Source organism: Pelophylax lessonae, assembly GCF_965119305.1.
Source record: "Pelophylax lessonae genome assembly, chromosome: 12".
NCBI classification, from domain to species: Eukaryota; Metazoa; Chordata; class Amphibia; order Anura; family Ranidae; genus Pelophylax; species Pelophylax lessonae.
In genome coordinates, this window is record NC_138779.1 from 100845883 (window position 1) to 100863775 (window position 17893).

A 17893-nucleotide genomic window follows, 5' to 3' on the forward strand; every position below is an offset into this window, starting at 1 on the left:
TGAATCGTCTCTACTATCCAGGAGGCAATTGATCTTGAAGAGGCACGCATACCTTTGTTCTTCCCAGACAACAAGACAAATAGATAATCCGTCTTCCGGAAAGATGCTGTAGCTTCCAAGTACTGTTTGAGAGTGTTGCCCACATCCAGAGGATGGACTTCCGGAGGTTCGGCCGACGAATTGAAAGTAGGAAGAACAATTTCCTGGTTCTCATGAAAAACCGACGTGACTTTAGGCCTTGCTCCCAGCATTGGAATGAGGACAACTCTGTCCGGGAAAAAAGTCAGAAAGGGTTCCTTACTTCCTAGACTTTGGATCTCTGACACCCTTTTTGCAGATGTGATGGCCACCAGAAAGACCGTCTTGAGGGTGAGAGGTTTCATAGATATAGAATCTTCAAGACTTGAGCCAACTGAGGATAAGAAATCCAGGACCAAAGGCATGTCCCACTTGGGGAATCTCAACTTCTTCTGTGGCCTTAGCCTTACTGCCCCTTTGAAAAATTGCCTGATCAAAGGATGTGCAGCCCAGGAAATGCCTGTGAAGGCGGACATGGCTGATACTTGGACTCGCAAAGCGCTCACTGAAAGAGGCAACTCCAATCCCGACTGAAGAAAAGAAAGGATATCTTGCACGGACGGAGATGACCAGGACTTTCCTTTGGACTCTAGGAAAGAAGTAAACCTAGCCCAAATCCTTTCATAGGTCTTATTCGTGCTTTGTCTTCTAGCACTCAAAAGCGTTGGTATGGCTACTTCCGGACATCCTAACGCTTCCAGCCTTCCCCTTTCAAAAACCAGACCCGAAGGTGCAGACGGGCTGGGCATGGGTGAAGGATGGAGCCCTGGGACAGCAGATCCGTCCTGAGAGGAAGAGGGACTGGGTCGCGGTAGCTCAGTTGAAACAGTAGGGGAAACCACGGTCTGTTGGGCCAGAACGGGATTACTGCAACCACTTTGACTAATTCCATCTGTACTCTCCGCAGGAATTGAAAGATGACTGGTACTGGGGGAAAGGCATAGGCCTTGTGAAACCTCCAGCAATCTGTCAGGGCATCCACCCCGAATGCTCTGGGATCTCTGTCCCTCGAGTAAAACTTCTGCAACTTCCTGTTGTTGAAGGAGGCAAATAGATCCACCTCTGGGATGAACTCCAAGGACAGGATCCAGCTGAAGACATCCTCGTGGAGGGACCACTCGTTGTTGCTGAGTTGTGTTCTCGAGAGGAAATCTGCTTGAGTGTTCTGAGCCCCTGGTATGTAAACTGCCGACAGATTGACCAGGTTTTCCTGAGCCCAGGTCATTATTGGCTCTACTTCCCGAAGCAGGGATGCACTGCGAGTTCCACCTTGTTTCCTCACATAGGCTACTGCAGTCGTGTTGTCTAACCTCAGCATGACTGAGGTGCCCCGAATGAGGTGGCTGAAGGCTAGTAGCACTTGAAAGGCCGCTCGTAGTTCCAAGATGTTGGACACTGTCTGGCGAGACCGAAAGTCCCATTTCCCTTGTGCCATCTCTGTTCCGCAATGACCGCCCCATCCGGTGTTGCTGGCGTCTGATGTCACTATCACCCAAGATATGGGGGTTATGGAGTGACAATTGCTCAAATTCTTCAGCTGTAGCCACCACGGAAGCCAACTCTTCATTGTTGTGGTTATCACAATTCGTTGGGAATTGCTGACTCCGTTCCACTGCTGAAGGAAACCCCTCTGAAAAGGTCTCATCCTCCAGAGAGCCCACTTCACCATAGGGGCTGCCGACACCATGGTGCCAATTACCCTTAGGCATTGTTTTGCTGTGAGACGGGATGCTGACAAAGCTAGAGACACTCTGTCCCTGATTACCGGAATCTTTTCTTCTGGCAGAGAGATGGTACTGTTCTTGGTGTTGAACAGCGCACCCAAAAAGACCAGGGACTGAGTGGGAATCAGATGGCTCTTCTCCCTGTTCAGGATCCAGCCAAACCTCTCTAGAGACGAGATGACCAGAGCTAGATGTTCCAGGATGACAGACTTGTCTTGGGCCAGAAGAAGGAGGTCGTCCAGGTAGTGATAAAGACGGACCTCTCTCAGTCTTATCAAGGCTACCACCGCTAATAAGACCTTCGAAAAGGTACGAGGCGACGTGGAAAGCCCGAAGGGGAGACATACAAATTGTAGATGACGCTGGCCGACCGAGAATCTCAGATATCGTTGAAACTCTGTTGACACTGGTACGTGGAAGTATGCATCCTTCAGGTCTACCGAGACCATCCAATCTCCTGGTTGAACGGCTTGCTGAATGGAGAATAGAGTCTCCATCTTGAATTTTTCGCCTTTGATGAAGCGATTCAGATGCGTCAGATCTATCACTGGTCTCCAGGCGCCGCTCTTCTTGCGCACCATGAACAGAGGAGAGTACACTCCGAATCTTCTTTCGGACTCTGGCACTGGAACCACTGCTCCTTGAGTGACTAGCGAGTCTACGTAGGACAAGAGAATCTCTCTTTTGTCGCCTGACCGAGGAAGGGAGGTAGGAAAAAATCTGTCTCCGGGAATACTGGTGAAGGTCCAAGAATGACCTGCAGAGACCGTGTTGACGACCCAAGTATCCCGGATTGAGGCCGCCCAGACCTGCCGAAAGTGAAGGAGACGACCTCCCACCCGACCGGCCTGAGCGGGCCCAATCTCAAAAGGACTTTGTCGTGTCTCTATCCCCAGACGAATTGGTCTTGGGGCCTTTCCGAAAGGAAGACTGCCTGGATTTCCAGTTTCTTCCAAACTCCCTCCCTGGCCTATAACTGCGTGCCTCCCTGGCACGATCAGAATTTTGTCTTCTAAGAGGTGGCCTTTTTTGACCCAGAAGACGCCTATCCTGGGGGAGAAAGCCCGACTTACCGCCAGTAGCCTTGGAAATGGCGCTATCTAACTTATTCCCAAAGAGGGACGAACCCTCAAAGGGAATACGGCACCACACCTGCTTAGAAGCAGGATCAGCCAACCAAGGGCGCAACCAAAGTGCACGTTTCGCCGTAACGGATGATAGCATTCCCCGGGCTAACAGGCGAATAACGTCAATAGACGCCTCCCCCAGAAAAGCTGAGGCCAGTTTCAACTCCTGGATAGGAGAATTCTTAGCTGCATCCTCGGAGAAGCTTCTGAGGGAATCATCCACGTTGTCCACCCACACTTCCATGGCTTTGGACAGAGAAGCCAGGGCCAAAACCGGTTTACAGGCAGCACCCACCGAAAGATAGACACGCTTCAAATCCGTGTCGATTTTCCTGTCAAGCGGGTCTTTGAAGGAAACAGTATCCTCAAGAGGTAAAGTTACATGCTTCACTAGTCTCATGACAGCCGCATCTACCAGAGGAGGAGTTTCCAGATGTCTGACTTCCTCTTCCTTGAATGGATAGAGCTTGGCCAATTTTGAGATCATAGAATTCTTTTTCTCCACCTTACTCCATTCTTCCGTTATAATTTCTCCTAATTCAGGAATAAACGGGAAATTCAGCCGCTCCTTGCTCAGCTGTTTAAAGAGTTTCCTCTGCTTTGGAGCCGAGACTACTGGATCTTCCCAGTTCAAAGTTTCTCTGACGGCCTTTACTAAAGGTGGAACCAAATTGAAAGAGAATCCTAAACTTGGTTCATCCTGATCCGAATCGCTATCAGACTCGAATACCGAGGGATGGCTAGGCTCAGAGGATTCAAGGGCTCTTCCGCTAGTGGTCTCTCTAACTGGAGATACAGATGGCTCTGGCGCTGGGGATTGCCGTCTATTGAAATCAGCCAGGGAGTCCTTGACTATGCGTTTGACCATGGACTCAAGATGTTGGTCAGAGCTTCCCCTTTCACCCGCTGCCCGGGAATAACAGGAGTCGCACAGCGATCTACCATCCAGTAGACGGATACCACAGCCCCAGCACTTAGTCTCGCTGGATTGGCGTGAAGACCTGGGAGGTGACCGGTCTTTACTACGGTATCTGGACTTAGATGAAGAGCCGTGTTTGGAGGAAGAACGGTGATGCTGGGGGTTAGCATGGTGGTCTTCCCGCGTGCCCTTAGGCTGTTCTGACCTAGAGGAGGAGCTGCAAAGGAAACACATAAGCAATAAAGTAATGCGGACCCCCATCCGTACGTCCCGCTCCCCCCCTTCAATGCAGCCCTACACTTACCTAAGAGAGGGCTGGTCACAGGGGAGCGGTGACGCATCCATAGGGAAGCAGCAATGACCACTAGAAAAGGCAATACAGTGCTTAGAATAGGTACAGCAAGCAGTAATGCATTAGGAGAAAGCCCCCAAGAAGGAGACCCACATACCTTGTGAAAGAAGTGCCAGCTCTTGGGACCGCCGTATACTACAGTCAGTTCCACCGCCTGTGGAACTGACAGCCGTTTAAATTCGGCGCCGGCCGTGACGTCACGGCCGCGGCGTACCGCGCATGCGCGAGTATCGGCAATCGCCGCTACTGCGCATGCGCGAGCCAAGCCTCGTTCTCGGTCAGCCGGCGCGCATGCGCAGAGCGACCGAGGACGCCGAAGATGGAACGCAGAGCGTTCCACTGCGTCCACAGAGCCTCCCGGACCACCAGGAAGAGTATGGACGCAACGGAGAGCCGCACACTGGACCACCATGGAACGCTAGACCACCAGGTACATAAAAGAACAATAAGGAAAGGAAAAACGCACTTACCCTTCCCACTAGACACCAGGGACACATTTAGAGCCAGACACCAGGACATCCAATCCAGCGTTGGGGCAATACAATGAGGCCCCCTACCGCAGCTGGGTCATCGGCCATGCCTTAATTAGCCTGCTTTGCCAGGCATTTTCTCGGCTCCTCTTCAACTTGCCCATCCCATACCCCGCAGCAGCAAGGGCTTATTGGGAAACCAGGTCCTGCCGACTCTCAATGACCCTGCGTCATTTAAAACGACCATACTTGTAGGAATTCGGCACCAAACAGGTGCATGGAGGAGGACAAAAAAAGAACACGAATGCTGAAAGGGAGCAAGGATTTATGGGAGTGGGGTCCTATAGGGTAGGAGTGGAGGCGGGACTACCCAAACGTATGCTGCCATGGAGTCTGTCAGGAAAAAACCTTTTGCAGTTCATCAGTTTAGAGGTAAACAAAAAGAATGGCACTAAAATTATTCTTTTGATGCAGGCTCACCAGGGCCGATCAGCCACAGTTATTTACTTCATTAACGATTACATGCAAGCATCCACAAATAGCTACAGGCGCTGTCAGATTGCCTTTGCTTTCATCAATGGGGTTTCCCACCCACACATAATTGCATTGATCAGCGATTAGTTTCCCACAGGTAAACATCCCCGTTCGCAAATGTGAAAGTACACCTAAAATTTTTTTACATTCCTGCCCACACACCCTGCCCTAAGGTGTACAATTCTAATAGAGGTTGCCAGAGGAGATACAAGTTATAGTTTTTAAATGTGAAAGTTCTGGCAGTAATATCTATGGAGTCATGGACCTGGAATTAGCATGTGCTCTTTAAAAAGATAATCCGAAAGTCATATATTTCAGTTTTTAAAGATAGCTGTTGAATGAAACCACCTGACCTCCTTACATCTCATAGGGATTCTATTGGTGATACTTTTGGTTTCTGTGTCTGCACAACTGCCATGGTCATTATCAGGATCTCTTATTATTCCTTTTTGATTTTTTATTTGAATTGGAGAATGCAACAGGAATAACTAGAGCACAATTAGGCTGTAACACTCCAAGCATCTATGTAGACAGAAACCGAGTTGGGAATAATGGCAGGGAGGTCTCTAGTTGGAACATCTAAAGCTGGCTGTACACTAATACATTTTAGAATGAACATTTGTATGAACATTCATGTGAGCATTTGTACAAAAATTTTCAGTACATTGAATGAGTTGACAAATGTCGTTTGAAAGAACTTCAACGTTTCATTTGGTTTTACCACTTAGTTTTGGAATGCATGTATTTTTCCAAACGACAAAAACCATATACACTGTTAGAAATTCATTCAAGAAAACATTTTCATTGCGCTCCTTCTCGTCCTTTCTCGGCACTGCAAACATTTATTTGACCCCACTACTTAAAATTAAAACAATCTAACCACTTGCCGACCAGCTTCCGCAGTTATACAGTGGCAGGTCAGCAGGTTCCTGCGAATCACGGGAGTGAACCTGTGAGTGCACGCGCCCACGTCCACCCGCCAGCAGGGCCGGCGGCTGTGATTGCCGCCGGGCACCTGCAATCACTCCCCATGAAGATAGAACAGCAGTCTGCTGTGGTAAACACAGCAGACCCTTGTTTTCTCTGGTCTCAACACAGAGCCCATGTTCCTGCTTTTTAGAAACACAGGTCTCTGTGTTGATATTACAAGCCCATCCCCCCACAGTTAGTAAACACCCCCTAGGCTCACACCTAACCCTTTGATCACCCCTGGGTTAACTCCATCCCTGCCAGTGTCATTATTACAGTAACAGTGCATATTTTTGGCTCTGATTACTGTAGTAATGTCACTGGTCCCCCCCCCCCCCAAAAGTGTCAGTTAGGGGCCCGATCAGTCCGCCGCAATGTCGCAGTCCCGCTAAAACTCGCAGATCGCCGCCATTACTAGTAAAAAAAAATAATTAAATTACATAAATCTTTCCCCTTGTTTTTAGACGTGAAAACTTTTGCGCAAACCAATTAAAATACGCTTACTGGGATTTTTTTTACCAAAAAGATGTACTAATTGGCCTAAAATAATGAAAGAAAATTGATTTTAAATGTTTTTTCTTTTTTTGGGAATGTTATTTTTAGTTTTTTTTTTTTAGAATTGTCGATATTTTTTTGTTTATAGCGCGAAAAATATAAATCGCACAGGTGATCAAATAGCACCAAAAGAAAGCTCTATTTGTGGGGGAAAAGGGACATCAATTTTATTTGGGTACGGCGTCGCACGACCGCGCAACTGTCTATTAAAGTAATGCAGTGCCAAATCGCAAAAAAATGGTCGGGTCTTTAACCACTTGCCGACCGCCGCACGACTATCTACGTCGGCGGTCAGCCCCTCACAGGCAAAGTGATGTAGGGCTACGTCACTAGCTTGTGAGGGTCTAGTGAGCGAGCGCGCGCCGCCGGAGGCGCACTCCCGCTTCCGCGTGGTCACGGACCCCCCCGCGCGTCTGACCGGCGGACCCGATGTCCGCCGGTCACTCTGCGATCGGCGGGGGAGAGGGAGAAAGTCAGGCGGCTTGTGTAAACAAGCTGCCTGTCATTCTCCCCTGTGTATGAAGGATGATCATACGGTTCTACTATGTAGAACCGTTGATCACTCTTCATACATCTGAAGCCACAGCCAATCACAGTAGAAAGCACGCCCCTAGGGACACACATAGCCCCTCCCTTTCAAAAAAAGTTAACCCCTTCACTGCCAGTGTATTTTTACAGTAACAGTGCATATGTATAGCACTGATTACTGTAGAAATGTCACTGGTAACCCCAAAAGTGTCAAAAATTTCAGTCAAGGGTCCGATCTGTCCGCCGCAATGTCTCAGTACCGCAAAAAAAAAAAACGCAGATCGCCGCCATTACGCGTTAAAAAAAAACAACAAAAATGACATAAATCTTTCCCTTTGTTAGTAAACGCGATAACTTTTGCGCAAACCAATAAAAATACGCTTTTTGCGATTTTTTTTTACCAAACATAGGTAGCATAAAACAAATTGGCCGAAAATGTTAAAAAATTTTGATTTTTACATTTTTTTGGGGGGGAATTTCATATAAAAATATGTGAAAAATATTGCTATTTTTGCAAAATTGACGCTCTTTTTTTGTTTATAGCGCGTGATCAAAAAATCGCACAGGTGATCAAATACCATCAAAAGAAAGCTCTGTTTGTGGGAAAGAAAGGACGTCAAATTCGTTTAGGTACAGCATCGCACGACCGCGCAATTGTCCGTTAAAGTCACGCAGTGCCGAATCGCAAAATACCCCCTGGTCGTTTAGCAGCCAAATCCTCCGGGGCTTAAGTGGTTAACCACTTGCCGACCGCCGCACGACTATCTACGTCGGCGGTCAGCCCCTCACAGGCAAACTAACGTAGGGCTACGTTGCTTGCTTGTGAGGGTCTAGGGAGCGAGCGCGGGCCCCGGAGGCGCGCTCCCGCTCCCGCGTGGTCACGGACCCCCCCGCGCGTGTGACCAGCGGACCCGATGTCCGCCGGTCACTCGGCGATCGGCGGGGGAGAGGCAGAATGTCAGGCAGCTTGTGTAAACAAGCTGCCTGTCATTCTCCTCGCTGCAAAGACACAGATCACATGGATCTACTATGTAGATCCGTTGATCAGTGTCCTTACAGCTGAAGCCACAGCCAATCACAGTAGAAAGCACGCCCCTAGGGACACACACAGCCCCTCCCTCCCAAATAAAGTTAACCCCTTCACTACCAGTGTATTTTTACAGTAACAGTACATATATATAGCACTGATTACTGTAGAAATGTCACTGGTAACCCCAAAAGTGTCAAAAATGTCAGTCAAGGGTCCGATCTGTCCGCCGCAATGTCGCAGTACCGCAAAAAAAATCGCAGATCGCCGCCATTACGCGTTAAAAAAAAAAACAACAAAAATGACAAAAATCTTTCCCTTTGTTAGTAAACGCGATAACTTTTGCGCAAACCAATCAAAATACGCTTTTTGCGATTTTTTTTACCAAACATAGGTAGCATAAAACAAATTGGCCGAAAATGTTAAAAAATTTTGATTTTTACATTTTTTTGGGGGGGAATTTCATATAAAAAAATGTGAAAAATATTGTTATTTTTGCAAAATTGACGCTCTTTTTTTGTTTATAGCGCGTGATCAAAAAATCGCACAGGTGATCAAATACCACCAAAAGAAAGCTCTGTTTGTGGGAAAAAAAGGACGCCAAATTCGTTTAGGTACAGCGTCGCACGACCGCGCAATTGTCCGTTAAAGTCACGCAGTGCCGAATCGCAAAATACCCCCTGGTCGGAATGGGGGTAAAATCTTCCGGGGCTTAAGTGGTTAAGGGGGAAAATCTTCAGATCCAAAATTGGTTAAACAAAATTCTACAAGTGTATGGCCAGTTGAAGACTTGTATGAACCCAGGGTCTTTGCCTATATCTAAGATATTACTTTGGGATACCCAGACCCTTTAAGTCTTGTGACTGTGAGGCCCTGCCACTATCAAAATTTAGGAGAAAATAACACAGGATTCACATTAAAGATTAAAGCTGTGAAGTTCCAGACTATCTATGGAGGTCTCACTAAGGGGTCAGTGGTTCCCCCAACCAGGAGTCAAGACACAGAAGGTCTTGTCCTAGGAGTCAAATCAGCTCCTATAGGGGTGTCAGGAGAACCCCTATCCAGAAGCCAGGGTAGGCCGTGCAGCAGGGCACTACGACTAAAGGCTGAGCGAGCTAAAAGAACCAGGGGAGCTGGACTGTACACTTCGAGGGACTGGTAAGAAGAGCAGTGCTGCTGACAAGAGAGCCAGGTGGCTCGGCATTTTCAGCTGACTGTTGTTGATAGTGGAAATCCCTGCATGGGCAACTGATTTCTACTGTATGTGAATTGTTCAGGGGGCTGCCACGGCCTAAAATTCAGCTTGTACTTGCATAACACATTGGAAAACGCATCCACCTTATGCAGGGCCGCCATCAGGGGGGGACAGCCCATACTAGTGATCGACCGATATTGTTTTTTTATTGCAGATACCGATACCAATATTTTGGTCATTGCATATCGGTATCGGACGATATTGGCCAATGTTTTTGTACATTACATTTTACAGTACATTTTTTTTTTACAGGTACTATTGTGGAGGGATCTGGGGGTCTAAAATACCCCAAACCCCTCCTCTGCACTTAAAAGCATTCAAAACGCCAAGTTTGGCTGTTTTGAATGCTGCACTTTTTTTTAAATTTGCCGCCGAGTACCCGGAAGTGATGTCATGAAATCACTTCCGGGTTTTTACATGGAGACCCGATCAGAGCTGAATGCAGCTTTGATCGGGTCTTCTCTTCGGCGGCCATGCAGGATGGTTGCCCAGGGTCTATCGGTTAATGTCAGCTGAGCGACTTCTCAGCTGCATCACTTGTCATTACAAGACAGCCGACCGTCGGCTATGCACGCCGGTATCGGGGTGATGCCTCTAGCTGCAGGCATCACTCCGGTACAAGCACCTTCCTGAAATATTGGCAATATTGGTAACCTCAGGGGCCGATTCCGATATATCGGGGAAAGTGTATATCGGCCCCCAATATATCGGCTTTGCCAATAATCGGTCGATCCCTAGCCCATACACCAATGAGTCCAAGTTGTTGCTGCTACAACAACTATAAAACCAAAGGGTCTCTCCAATATATAATTGACGTGATGTCTTCACATACGCCGGGTGCTGCGAGCATGTGCACTGGCCACCCGAAGAACTAGGTTCAATGGCAGTTGATGGCGGACTTGATTTACTGTAAATATAATAAAAGACCGTGCTGAAAAAAGCTCAATGTACAAAAAATTAAAAAAATTATGGAGCCTTCAAGTGGCAATATAATCCAAAATGAATTAAAGCGCAGTTCCGGGCACAGAAGTCATTTTTTAACAAACATACCCCCGGGACAGTCAGGGCTAGTACATTCCACAATGGCTAGCCTCTGATCTGTCCCGGTTCGCACTTACCTTTTAGAAGAAATACTTGCTTATAAAATTTCTTCCACAGCGTTTCCATCTCTCTTGTGGGCAGCTGAAGCCGGCGCGGTCCTCTTCTGCGTCTTCTTCCGCGTCTTCTTCTCCCAGAATGCGCCTGCACCGGCCCCTCTCGTCACTTCCGGTGCGGCGCCGCATTCCTAAACAGCTTCTGGGCATGCCCAGAAGCTGTTTAGCAGGGGAATGCGGCGTCGCCCGGAAGTGACGAGCGGGGCCGGTGCCGTCGCATTGATTCCTGGGAGCGATGACGTTCAGCTCCCAGGAATCATCGTGAGACAGGAAGTGACAGCGGAGCTGCGGCGCTGAGGGAGGAAGTACCCTGAGGTGAGTATTTACGATCTTCAATTACAAGGTGAGTTTAAAAAAAAAAAAAACCTAACTATCCAATTCCTTTTCAGGTGAAGGAGAACTAGCGGACGGGCACAAAAAAAAAATATCGATTTTGTGTCCGGAACTCCGCTTTAAATCAAAAATAAAAATGAGTTAATAATGTGTGCAAAGAAATTCACCAAGATATGTATATGTATATATATATATATATATATATATATATATATATATATATATATATAATATATATATAGAATGAAGACTTTTAATAAACACAAATATGACTGGAATTCCTATTTAAGGAGGAGGATTTTACTGGATTTTGCAGAGGTAAGTAACTGGAAAAAGTTTCCTTAAAGTCCCAGTACTTAGAAAACACCAGCCAACAGGCACTGGTTATTGTAGATAGTAATTACAATATAAAAAATAAATCTTAAAAAGATAGCTGTACAAATATAATAGCAAACGTAAACCAATCTGGAATCCGGCACCCCATATTCAGACTTACTTAATGCAAATAACCACTTTGTGTGGTCAGTAATCCTGCACATACATTGTGCCTGAACTCTGGATTTAGCCTCTCTTCCACTGTACACATAATGAATGCTTGCCTGTGTTGGCAGCTCCAGAACTTGAGCTGACCATCTCTTTATATATTGGGAATTGCAGCAACATGCATATAAATGAGGGAATGTCAATGAGCAACAGACAGCCATAAGGAATCTCTATCATTTTCCTAACCTTTCTGCACCTTCTGATTCTTTTTCTGTTGGAGGCGCTGAAGTAGCAGAGTACTCACCCTTTTAGTCTGGTAGATGGAGGAACAGAAAGCGGCACAACTCCTGGAAACCACGTGTTTTTATGGAAACATGCACCATTTACAGCATCTGCAGTATCAATTCTGACCTTTAGGAAATGTTTGTAGTACTTGCTGCTACGTCCAGGCAGGCATGTAACAGAGTTTTAAAGTTTGGTAACCCTCACAGAGGGAAGGATTCGTTAATTTTTAATTCAAAGCATTCAGTGACCTCACTTAACGCTTTACTAAACCCAGGAGCGTGCATTCACTATGTCTGGTCTCCCACAGTACACAAAACACAGAAATGGAATTATTTTAGTATGTATAAACTGTCGCTAGCAGTATATAGCAGTCTTGTGACTTCTATCAGTGTCTGGTTAAAGCTTGTAGGAGGAGTTTTCAGTCTTCTCTGACTGTCTTATGACAGTACACAACTCCTGGCCCTCTGTCTGGACAGTGCTGATTGGCCATGTGCCGATCACATGCACCCACTCTAGAAAAGAAAAAAAAAAGAAAACTCTAGCAATACACAGAAAACTGAGAATGTGTAGAATGACTCCAAAGGCTCTGTCTTATCAGAAGATGGACTTGGGACATTAGAAGAATGGGAGGATCAGAAAAGACAGGATCAAATATCCTTTTCACTCAATGCTCAGGATTAACGCCTTAGGTTCCACAGTGAGTATAACAAGTATGCTTTACTGCATATACAGACTGATTTAACTGTTGTGGGTTTAGTAACACTTTAACCACTTTACGTCTGCTCACAGTAATACTACTGCGGCAGAGTGGCTCGTTATCGTCTGACGACGTAGTATTAACGTCGTCAGACACTCCCCCTTCTGGGCGGCGCTTGCGCGCCGCCGGAGGCTCGCTCCCGCTGTTTTCATTCACAGCGGGAGTCGGGCCAGGGGAGGAGCAGCGGCGATCGCCGCTGCTCTTACCCGATCGTCGGGGATCGAGTCTGGAGATCCGCCCGCTGTGTGTAAACAGGGAGTGACAGGGAGTGACAGATCGGACTGTTCAGCATAGCTGGACATCCGATCTGTCCATGACTCACTCAGTCACCTCCCCCCCCTACACGTCAGTAAGCACCAGGCATACATTAACCCCTCCCTCTCCAATAAAATTAACCCCTTCCCTGCCAGTGTCATTTTTACAGTAACAGTGCATATATATAGCACTGATTACTGCAGTAATGTCACTGGTACCCCCAAAAGTGTCAAAAATGTCAGTCAAGGGTCCAATCTGTCCGCCGCAATGTCGCAGTCCCGCAAAAAAAATCGCAGATCGCCGCCATTACGCGTTAAAAAAAAAACACCAAAAATGACAGAAATCTTTCCCTTTGTTAGTAAACGCAATAACTTTTGCGCAAACCAATCAAAATACGCTTATTGCGATTTTTTTTTACCAAACATGGGTAGCAGAAAACAAATTGGCCAAAAAATTTTAAAAAAATTGGTTTTTACATCTTTTTTGGGGGGAATTTCATATAAAAAAATGTTAGAAATATTGTTATTTTTTCAAAATAAACGCTCTTTTTTTGTTTATAGCGCAAAAAATAAAAATCGCACAGGTGATCAAATACCACCAAAAGAAAGCTCTGTTTGTGGGAAAAAAAGGACGTAAATTTTGTTTGGGTACGGCGTCGCACGACCGCGCAATTGTCAGTTGAAGTCGCACAGCGCCGAATCGCAAAAAGTGGCCTGGACGGAAGACAGCAAAATCCTCCGGTGGTAAAGTGGTTAAAGGGTAACTCCTTTTTCGTGGGGAAAAAGAATAGCAAATAAAGAAAAAACAATATTTTGTTTATTATATTTATACCTTTCCTTTCCCTTTCAATCTGCAGCTGTTGTAATTTTCTGAAATTGCAATGTTTGGAGAATGTGTACTGACCACACCCCAGAAACAGCATTTCCTGCTTGTGTGATTGGCTCACCAATTTTCCCAGAAGTCTGTCTAAGATACAAGTCAGATTTCTGGCATCCCCTGCAACAAAAATGTCATTATTGGTGAGATACTCCCAATAGGAACACGTCTAAAGGGATGCAGGCCCAGCAGATTTCCTCATTAGAGCCCTGCAGCTGCCACAGCTGATAGATAATTATGAAACCACTCCCATTTGTCCCACTTAGCACAGAGACGCAGAGAAACAAACAATGATTTCTTCTGAATAACAAAAAATAAGAATCTGCAACACAGGTAGTTCAAATCCTTGCAATGTACATAGATCACCCAGAGAGGAATGTTTTTTCTCAACAAAAGTGGAGTTACACTTTAAAGTCTAATTCCACGTTTTGGAACATGTGGCATGCTATACCCATATTTGGGGTGTAAAATAAAACATTGAAATGTTCCCCAGCCCCACAACCTCAAACTGCAACCCCCCCCCCCCCCCCACCAACACTTACCTGAATCACAGGGTGCTTCTCCCCACAGGTTTCTGTTTAGTTTGGATTTCAGCGAGGCTGTGCGTGACTTGCCAAAAAGGCCATTAGGGCCAAAAAGATTAAGGGTCCTTTCACATGGCCCGCATCCACCGATGGAGTCCGTTCTGCTCAGCGGGGGATCAATCCGCCGATCGCCGATGAGCAGGCAGATGACAGCTCCGTCTCTGCTCTGTTAGCGGAGATGGAGCTGTCAGATCCCAGCTGTCCTCTATGGGGGAATCAGATGAGAGCGGACCGTCTGTCCATTCTCATTTAATCCCATCCCATCCGCTGGACGGATGGAAAATAGGTTTTCCATCCGTCTGGATTTCACGGATAGGATCGGAAGCGGATAGGAGCGGGTGTCAGCGGAGATGTCTCCGCTGATATCCACTACCCCATAGGGATGGGATCTAATCGGATCGTTCATGTGAAAGGATCCTAAATGTACTAAAATTCCCCTTACACTTAACAATAAAAAGGTGATTACAATTGTTACACAAGTCAAATTGTAATTGAGCGTTAATAAAAATGACCTTTGCAGCTCTGTAACTTTCTGTAAAATGCAATAATAGCTCCCTGGGGGTGCTCTGTGTACAGAGGCCCATCCCCCCTCCCCCAGATATGTCATTATCTGCTTATGTGATTGGTTTACTGATTTTCCTGGAAGTCTGCACTAAAATACAGGTCAGATTTTGAGCACCCCCTGCAACAAAAAGTTTTGGCGAAATACTCCCGAAGGGAAATCACATCAAAAGAGATGCAGACCCTGTCACCTTCCTCATTAGAGCCCTGAAAGTGCAGTAACTGATATCATTCCCACACAGATTCACTTGGCACATGGACACAGACCTATTTCTTTAGAATAAGAGTCGGTTCACACTAATCCGACTCGAAGTCGCCCTGACTTCGGGCGACTAATGAAGTCGCCAGTGCAGCGCGACTTCAGCGCGGCTTGCAAAGACTTCTCATAATAGAAGTCAATGCAAGTCGCTCCAACTTTGCAAAAAAATAGTGCAGGAACCTTTTTCTAAGTCGGAGCGACTTGAGTCGCTCGGATTAGAACGGTTCCATTGCACAGCATTGGAAGCTACTTGTCAGGCGACCAAGTCGCCTGACAAGTCGGATTAGTGTGAACCGGCAGAAATAAAAAGTAGGAATCTGCAACAAAGTTTGTGAAGATCCCTGCAATGTGCATTGATCACCCAAGTCAGTGACCTGGAACAAGTCTACAGCCACTAAAAGTCTGAACTGCCATTGTCCATACTTATTCCTCATCAGTAACAGATTACGTAGTGAATGCATGTTCACAATGACAGCCTTGGAGCCTGCACCAGGGTAAGTAGTAATCAATTTATTTAAATTAAATGAGATCTTACATTCAGTCATGAAAGAAGATATCTGAACCATGGAGTACACAAAGAATATACCGGTAATTTTACTAAAAATGAAAATAAAACACTAACAATTTTATAAAAATATTATTTGTATTTTCATGTTAAAATTTAAATTGTAATTAAAAAAACAATGATAAAAAAGTAACAGAATCCCTTTTTAATGAGTTTGTGAATACCGCAAGCTTCAAGCAATTATTAAATGATGCCAGTGTTAAATAAAACGTGTTTTCACGTATAATTCTGCAAATTGGTTAGCTTCATTGGATCACAATAAATGGAGGTTGTAATTCCTCATTAGTATCATAACACGGAGCTTGTCCTTTGCCTTCACTACTTAATCAGTCAAAGCCGAGTCAGTGACCTGGAACCACGAATGTCTTGTCTTGATGTGATTCTATTGACAGAGCCAGAAACTTCCATTAAATTTGATTATACTTGCCATTGTCTGCATCCTAACTGACACAAACTGGCATTAGAGAGGAGACATACACAGATGTCAATGGACGGCAATTTGTGTTATATTCAGTGAAACACTCCCAAAACCGGAAATATTGTAACAGTGCCAAAGCAACCAGCTACATGTTTGCTTTCATTTTGTAAACTTCCAAAAAAATGTACAGTGAGAATATGATTGGATGCTATGGGTCACGCCCTATTTTCCTGGCCTTCAGTTTTCATACATCAGTTGTCCCATTGGACAGTCAGTTGTAAATGCTGTTTTGGGTCTTCTGTTGATTCTTACTGCCGTAATTCAGTTCAGCTCCACCGGTAAGGAGAAGATCAATGCCCGTGCAGAATGTGGCTTCTGCTGCCAGGTAAAGTACAGCTTTGGCACATTCTTCAGCTGTGCCCATTCGACCAAGTAACTGAAAGAAAAAAAAAAGATCAAAGGAACACAAGAATTGGGAGTGGAAAACAAATATTAAGGTACAAACACAGATTAGTGTAAGGTAAATCAAGGTAAGCAGGTATTGTACATGTTATCTGATATTGTAAAAGACTGGGATAAGTAGGCACAAACATGTGACCGCATTATCTCTACATAAAGTATACTGGTGATTTTTTTTTTGTTTTTTTTTTAGTAGTAAGCTACATTAACCGGTTGCCGACTGCTCACAGTATATTTACTGCGTCAGTCAGCCCCGGCCAGGCAGAGTGACGTAGGTCTACGTCGCTCGCCTGTCACTCCTTCTAGAGCCAATAGCGGGCGAGCGCGCGCCCGCCGAGGCGCACGCCTGCCTCGGCTCGTTCACAGAGGAGTGCGGGCGTGTGACCGGCGGACCCGATGTCCGCCAGTCACACTACGATCGCCGGTACAGCGGGAGAAAGACAGAGCGGCTTATGTAAACAAGCCGCCTGTCAGTTCTCCCTGTGTAAAAATGAAGATCAGACGGTTCTACTATGTAGAACCGTTGATCTTTGTTTTTACACTAGGAGACCTGTCCCCCTACAGTTAGAATCACGCCCCTAGGACACACTTAACCCCTCCCTGTCCAATACAGTTAACCCCTTCCCTGCCAGTGTCATTTTTGCAGTAACAGTGCATATATATAGCACTGATTACTGCAGTAATGTCACTGGTACCCCCAAAAGTGTCAAAAATGTCAGTCAAGGGTCCGATCTGTCCTCCGCAATGTCGCAGTACCGCAAAAAAAAATCGCAGATTGCCGCCATTACTCGTTAAAAAAAAAACACCAAAAATGACAAAAATCTTTCCCTTTGTTAGTAAACGCGATAACTTTTGTGCAAACCAATCAAAATACGCTTTTTGCGATTTTTTTTTTACCAAACATATGTAGCGTAAAACAATTTGGCCGAAAATGTTAAAAAATTTTGATTTTTACATTTTTTTGGGGGGAATTTCATATAAAAAAAAGTGAAAAATATTGTTATTTTTGCAAAAATTATGCTCTTTTTTTGTTTATAGCGCATGATCAAAACATCGCACAGGTGATCAAATACCACCAAAAGAAAGCTCTGTTTGTGGGAAAAAAAGGACGTGAAATTCGTTTAGGTACAGCGTCGCACGACTGCGCAATTGTCCGTCAAAGTCACGCAGTAAAAAATCGCAAAAAACCCCCTGGTCAGGAAGGGGGTAAAATCTTCCGGGGCTTAAGTGGTTAAAAAACCCGAATCACGAGGGCGTGGTGGAGTGATGACGGTGTGAGGAGGTGCTCTGTGTGAGCTCCACGCTGCTGCCTCCCTGAGTACACCTGTGTGGCCGGATCCGGTCATGCTTGCCGGTCGGTAACCTC

The 17893-nt window shown here is 45.7% G+C and overlaps 1 protein-coding gene across 1 annotated transcript in view; it reads right to left on the reverse strand.

The window, feature by feature from the left end:
* Positions 1-16132: 16132 nt before the first annotated feature.
* HSD17B14 (hydroxysteroid 17-beta dehydrogenase 14) overlaps positions 16133-17893 on the reverse strand; it is a 110816-nt gene continuing 109055 nt past the window's right edge. The window contains exon 9 of the mRNA XM_082274374.1: positions 16133-16504. Coding sequence (XP_082130500.1) covers positions 16340-16504 — 165 coding nt within the window. The 3' untranslated portion in view covers positions 16133-16339. The remainder of the gene's footprint in view (positions 16505-17893) is intronic.